Source organism: Mandrillus leucophaeus, unplaced genomic scaffold (assembly GCF_000951045.1).
Source record: "Mandrillus leucophaeus isolate KB7577 unplaced genomic scaffold, Mleu.le_1.0 Scaffold532, whole genome shotgun sequence".
Taxonomy (NCBI): domain Eukaryota; kingdom Metazoa; phylum Chordata; class Mammalia; order Primates; family Cercopithecidae; genus Mandrillus; species Mandrillus leucophaeus.
Genome location: NW_012105720.1, coordinates 1,011,169 through 1,018,543, shown reverse-complemented (window position 1 = coordinate 1,018,543; position 7,375 = coordinate 1,011,169). Strand labels below are relative to the sequence as shown.

The following is a 7,375-nucleotide window of genomic DNA, read 5'->3' as shown; positions in this document are numbered from 1 at the left end:
TTATTTTGGCACAAGGCCTCATGCTGTTTCCCGGGCAGGAGTGCTGTGGCATGAACATGGCTCACTGCATCCTTGACCTTCTGGGCCCAAACCATCCTTCCACCTCAGCCTCCTGTGTAGCTGGGGACACAGGCGCATGTCACCATGCCTAGCTAAATATTTTTGTGTGTGTGTGTGTGTGTATAGAGACAGGACAGACCCTTATCATGTTGTCCAGGCTGTTCTTGAACTCCTGGACTCAAGAGATTCTCCCACCTTAGCCTCCCAAAGTGCTGGGATTACAGGCATGAGCCACCATGCCCAGCCTTTCCTTGTTTTTGATGTAGGTGTTTACAGCTAAAAATTTTCCTCTAATCACTGATTTTGCTGCATTCCCTGAGTTATGGTATGGAATTCCCTGCATTCCATTCATCTTGTTTTCTAATTTCCCTTATGATTTCTTCTTTGAGTCATTGACTATTTAGAAATGTGTTGTTTACTTTAGACATATTTGTGAATTTCTAAGTGTCCTTCTGTTATTGATTAATGATTTTGTACCTTTTACATTTGTAGAGACTTATTTTATGACCATCAACCATTTTTTATCTACTCTCAGAAGCAACTTGCATGTGCATCCCTTCCTCTTAATCCCCAGGACTACTACCCTTGGCTGGCCCTCTTAACCTTCCATATAGCCTATTGCAAAATCTGAATAACTGCCATATTACTTTGTCTCTGGTATCTTTCTTTTTCAAGTCTGGCCTGTAAACCATTGCCGGATGAGTCTTAAAATATTCCCCTGTTCAGTGCCTCCCTTTTGTTGAGAAAGGAAGTCCGTATTTCTTAATATTTCTTTAAAGGTTTTCTGCAATATCGATCTAACTTGTCTTTTCCATCCTCCGTTCTGAAAAGACTTTCACCTTGGATCATGCCTGTAGAAATAATCATGTTAAATAAAACAGAATATAACTTCTATGACTAGTCTGTAACCACACCTTACCACTGTTAAAAATCTGTGGACTAAGTCTGAAGGCTCTTTGTTCTCCCTTTTTACCAATTACTGATTTTTAAAGTAATTAGTTACTCCTTATTTGTTTTCATTTGTGAGATGGGAGTGCTATGAAAACTTGAAACTCTGGGTCTCAGCATTGTCATCTTTGTTTGCCTAATTATAAAGACTGAATTAGAGGTTAAGAGATTAAAATGGAATGAGGACTTCTTGCACACTATCAGCAGACTGTTGTGGTTTACACTATTTACAATGTTTGATGCAGGTCATTACTGGAGAAGACTCTCTTCTATCCTTTAATAACCAGCCTAAATGACCCTTCTTTCATGAAATTTTTACTGTTATCACATCAGAAGCAATCTCTTCCTTATGAATGCCTCCAGCACTTTGTTCTCTTCTAAGTCCTTTTTAAAAATAATATTTATTTATTTATTTATGTGCCTCTTTTCCTTCACTGATATAAGCACTTTGAGAATTAAGAAATCTTTTGTACCCCAAATGTTTCATACATAATAGGAAGTCATATAAATATTTTTGAGAGAATGAACAATTGAATACTTTTTAAAGTACGTCATATTTGTCCTCTTTCCAGTTCTGCAGACCTAAACTTATTTCATCTCTTGCCTGAACTGGATCTTCCCTCATATATTTCTTCCTGTTTTGTATTCTGTTGTCTATTTGAGACACTGAAATGATCTGATAACCCTACCGTCTCCATTTATTTTTCTTTATAATTCTTCCACTTTGAATCTTTCAGGGCCTTCCTCATTCTCTTTTCTGTCTTTTTATTTTTTTGCTGAAATTGCCATCTTCACTATGAAACCCCTCTTCATTATTTAAATGGAAAATTATATCTCTATCCTTTTATTTTAGATCTTTTTTTCTGTTATGACACATTGCCATGATACCATGTTTGTTTGTTTTTTTTTTCCTTTTTGAGACGGAGTTTCACTCTTGTCACCAGGCTGGAGTGCAGTGGCACCATCTCGGCTCACTGCAACCTCTGCCTCCCAGGTTCAAGCAATTCTCCTTCCTCAGCCTCCCAAGTAGCTGGGATTACAGGCACCCACCACCACACCCAGCCAATTTTTGTGTTTTTAGTAGAGACGGGATTTCACCATGTTGGCCAGGCTGGTCTTGAACTCCTGACCTCAGGTGATCCACCCACCTTGGCCTCCCAAAGTGGTGAGACTACAGATGTGAGCCACCATGCCTGGCCGATACCATATTTTTTATATCTCCTACAACGCTATTCCTAGTGTGTAGTAAACACTCAACACATACTTGTTAAAGGGATGAATAAATATATTTCAAATTTAGATTTTCTCTCTTGGAACATTCAGGAAACTCCTGAAATTATATTGACTATTTCAAAAATTCATTATCTCTTATGAAAAAAGATAACATTTTAAAATTCTGTAGTGTTGGAGAGTGGTTTTATAAGTTGAAAACTTTGCTTGTTATCATCATTATGTACCTATATATGAAATTACACTGTTATCTTTTTATTAGAAGGACACATACACATTTGAAACTTTGTTTTACATCAGACGTTCTTTCAGTGTATCACATTAAGGGGAATGAGAAAATAAATACCTGATTTTGTTGATTTGTAAATTGTTTTCAAGTAACTGTAAACAGATAGAATAGCATGAAACAACCAAGAGTATTGAACATGGTATAAGCCCTCCCTTGGTTAATCAGTTATTCACATTTTAACTTTAAACTAACAAATATATTTTCTAGATAACATTTAGGAGACTGGAGAGGAGTATTTTGTAATATCCAGTAAAGTTAGTTGTGTATTTCTTTAAAAAGTCAGGGGCCATAGTTCCAGGAGTTAGAATTATGTCTTTCTTACAGCATCACATCACTGAGTAATTTTCTATTGGCTAAGATTTAAAATTTCTTTTCCTACAAGTGAAATATTTTAGCACTTACATTTCGGAGAGTGGGTAATATCATTTAGCAATATACTCCTCTATGAAGACCTTTAGATGTCCAGAAATTACTGTTAATGCTTAATATAAAAGGAGTAATTCACTGAAAGCATTGACTTTTAAAAGTCTTTTGTTCTTTCAAGGTGGTTTTCAGAAGTGCAGAATATTTATTACCAAGGTAATAAAAAAAAGCAATTGCCAACTGGTGACAGCAGTGCCAAATTGGAATCTTTTTTCAACTGTGCTGCTGCACTTATGACTTTACAGCTGCAGGACCTCACTTTAGTCTCCATGCAAGATTTCACGGACTTAATTGCACAACCACCAGTAAGTATGGTTCAGTTCACCAATATGTATTTACGAATGTATTTAGTTTTAATTATTTCAGAGAGGAAAATAATATCCTTATCAGTGAGAGAGCAGAAAGTAGTACATCTTTAGACCTATTACATTTATCTTAAAAACAAAAAATCTTCAGCCAGTCATGGTGGCACATGTCTGTAGTCCCCACTACTCAAGAGGCTGAGGTGAGAGGAGCACTTGGGTCCAGGAATTTGAGGCTACAGCGAGCCAAGATTGTGCCATTGCACTCCAGCCTGGACAACAGAGCAAGACCCTGTCTCAAAAAAAAAAAAAAGTTAATGTCAATCTGCATGTTTAGGACATATGATTATCATGACTAGAGGTGAAGATTAGTGAAAATAAGTGAAAATTCACATAATTGGGAAATTTGGGTCATGAAGGCTGGAGAAAGTTACCATGAGGTAACTAGCAAAAAAGAAGCTTTTCTGTCTCTGGAAGGAGGTCCTGTTACAGTATGAGCAGGGCCTTGGAATTGGAGTGTTCTCCTCTTGGGCTCTATCTTGTATGATTTTAGAACTCCACTGCTATGTACACTTGTTTTTCTGGGACTTTGACCCTGTAGTTGACCTGTAGGCCCAATGGATACTGGATACCACCAACTGTAGCTCGGAATCACTCTTGCTTTTTTTATTAGAGGTCTTCCTTGGCTTTGCTGTCTGGGTCATAAGAGGAAGTGTGGGTTCCCATGTATTCTAATTGGGACTGGTGTACTACTTAGCCTATCACAATTCATACATATTTATGTATGTAAATTTTTTAATTTTTTTGCAGGATTCTGTTAGAGCTTTTGAACATCCAGGTTTCATCATGAGGCTGATTCTTGATAATGACACCATTAAGTTTGAACCTGAGTTTAGTGACTATATAGATATCTTTCTAAATGTTTATGATGCCATGATTAAAGCTGTCGGTTTTGTGCCAAGAGTTGAGACAAAATTGTATTCCAAGTGGGTAAGTAACAAGAATATTAAGATTGCTTGAATTTGCATAATGATATTCATTTCAAGTAAGTTCTGAAAGTTGTAGACAGGTATCCTCTGCTTCACAGAATATAATAATATTGGCTTATAAGAAAGTGTTGCTTAAAAACTACCATTTTCCAAATGGCTTCTCTTAAAATATACCTACTTTCCTAGTCTAGTCTTCCTTTGGACTTAGCTGAAAACTTTCTGAGGAGAAGGAATTAAAGTTGTGATCAGGTTTGAAGCAACCATTGAGTGTTTACTGTAGCTCTCCTACCATTTCCTGTGAACTCCTGCCTTGCTGTAGGCCTCCTTATGCTTTTCCAGCTCTGTAAAACTGCCCTCGAATTTATTACTCCCCTCATACACCTTTTTCTGTAATAGTGAGCTCCTTTGTATTTTCAACTCATGATCTAATCTACGACATTTCCACAATAGTTATTGGAATCTAGTATATGAAATGAGCATGTCTGAAAATTCTTCAACTTGTAATGTTTTCTTGTTTTGTAAGTCCAATCAGAAGCGTTCTCTTTATTTTTCTATTTTTAAAATAACTTAAACATATTTGCTGTATTTAGAAGAGTGCAGGAAACTAGTGTGTAAAGGCTTCAGTAGTAATAAAGTTAACACCTAAATAGGCACAGCCCATCTTGAGGGATAGAATATTGCTGGTACCTTTAAGCTCTTCCCCTTTGCTCCTTGTTTACATCCTTATCTCTCTATCTTCTAGCAAAAGAATCACTATCTTGAAGTTTGGAGTTTTTGTTCTTAATTTTGAAAAATAGACTTACTACTTGTCTGTTTATTATTGAACAATTTATGTTTAGTTTTTGCATGTCTTTGTATAAGTGGAAGCGTCTTATAAGTAATCAGTGTTTTGCTTATTTCACTTAACATATATGAAATTATCCATTTTGAGGATATTATCCTTTTCTTTGAGTTTCCAATTTTTTATTATTCTAATTTTATTTTTCAGGAATCCATTAGGTCCTTTTCAAATAGGCCTAGTCATTTTTGATAGTGTTTTATACGTAGTGATGTATTCATTAAGCTTTTACTTCCATTTACACAGATTAAATATTTTTAATACTCTGTGTGTGATACTGCCAGTATCCACAGTTTTTGCTGATCTGATTCTGCTGTTTGCTGACTCCTGCTCCTGGTGGTATATTTCTCTGGGTATTTTTCCTGTATTATTATATTTATGCTTGTAAGAAGTTTATGAAAAAAGTCTTTGAGGCCTTGGTTTAAGTCGATTCCTTTGGAGTTTCCATATTCTTGTGACAGGTGCTCCCCAGGCCCTTGCAGACCAAGGACCGTTTTTAGATGAATTCTTGCTTAATGATTTCAAGGACAATACTGGTTGTGCAAATATTCACTCAAATCTGTGTGAAAATAGACTTGTGGTTACAGATTCTTAAGGCAACCATCTTTTGTTTTTTTCCTCTACAGAGAATCAAAGCAAAACCAGGACATTTTTATTTTTCTTGTATTCAAAGATCTGTCACCTTTCAGCATTCTGAAGTTTCGTCTCCTCAGAACTCTCATTTTAAGATTGTGTCACCCTTCAGTGTTCTTGGCTTTAAGTGGGGATGCCAATATGACTTCCAACTTTGCTCAAGCTTGAGGCTTTGTTTCCTGGCAGCCCCTCCCATGCATCCACCTTGCCAGAAACTCATTAAAGCAAAGCTTAGAACACCAAGGATCAGTAGAGTCCCCAGGGCAGCTGCTCACTTCTGCACATAATGACCTCTCAACTCATGCTTTCTCTTATTTTGGTCACTTAGACTTTATTTATTTATTTTTTTTGTTATTTGCTTAGCTATACATTATAAAAGATAAACTCAGCTTTATTCTCCTGGCATATTTATGTGTTTTGAATTGAGTAGTTGTTTTCTGGATATCTATTCCTCATATTACCATAAATAGAAGTCTCTCGAGAAACATACTGCTTACTTTGTCTTTTGTGTAATTCTAGTTCATCTATTGCATTCTTTTCTATTCTGTTTGTACCCTGACTTTTTCAAGAATGACTTGAAGTAACTTATGAAACAAGACAAATTTAACAAGTTAACAAGAAAAGAATTAGTAGACAAAGGTCAAGTGAAGAAAAGTAACTTTTATAATTATCAAAATGAATGCAGTTGCCATGATTTTATAGTTATAAAATATGGCGCCAAGCTTCCTGGCTTCTAAAGGAAAGTATGACAAATTTTAATTATGATTAGAACAGTTAATTGAAACTTTTCAGGAAGAGAGATTTTTTCATGGTATCAAATTTTGAGAGATAAAGCCTACAGTTGTCATCATTCATGGGTAATGGTCCTGAAACCCTATGGATCACCATCATCTGGTAACACATTTTATTTTTCAACTTTTATTTTAGGTTCAGAGGTACTTGTGTACGTTTGTTACATGGGTAAATTGCGTGTCATTGAGGTTTGGTATACGAGTGATCCAAATTCCAGGAATCACCATCACCACTCACCATTGTCCCTTGCCCCAGAGATACAGATTCATAATGATGGAGTCAGTACTCAGAAATCAGTACTAGTAAAATATGCCTAGATGATGCCCTAAAAGTGAGATGTAGGGTATCGTGAGTAGGATAATTGAACATAGTCTCAGTGATCTTTGACAACAATTGAAGAAATGGAATTCATGTAGCTGTTTCTTATCATAACCTTTGGTAGATATTGAAAGTGAACTAAAATACACTTTTTTTTTTTTCATGGAAGGTAAACCTGCAATGGGTTAATGCACCATGAGTCCAAGCATATCACTATCTCCTGATCTAATTTGATGTGCTTTAGAACATCTGGAGGTGTCTCATACAAAATATCATTTCTCATGAATGTTAATACGAGATGATCAGATTCATATCAAAATGAATGACTCCGTCTTGCTCTGTCGCCCAGGCTGGAGTGCAGTGGCATGATCTCAGCTCACTGCAAAGCTCTGCCTCCCAGGTTCAAGCGATTCTCCTGCCTCAGCCTCCCTGCGAGTAAGTGGGATGACAGGCACCCACCACCATGCCCATCTAATTTTCGTATTTTTAGTAGAAACGGAGTTTCACCATGTTGGCCAGGATGGGTCTGGATCTCTTGACCTCGTGGTCTGCC

General features: G+C 36.5%; 1 protein-coding gene across 2 annotated transcripts in view; it reads left to right on the top strand.

Moving 5' to 3' along the window:
- DNAH7 (dynein, axonemal, heavy chain 7) overlaps positions 1-7,375 on the top strand; it is a 384,437-nt gene that overhangs the window by 60,849 nt on the left and 316,213 nt on the right. For both annotated transcript variants that reach the window (XM_011997181.1, XM_011997180.1), the window contains exons 11-12: positions 3,072-3,255; positions 4,063-4,242. In XM_011997181.1, the coding sequence (XP_011852571.1) occupies positions 3,072-3,255; positions 4,063-4,242 (364 nt within the window). The remainder of the gene's footprint in view (positions 1-3,071; positions 3,256-4,062; positions 4,243-7,375) is intronic.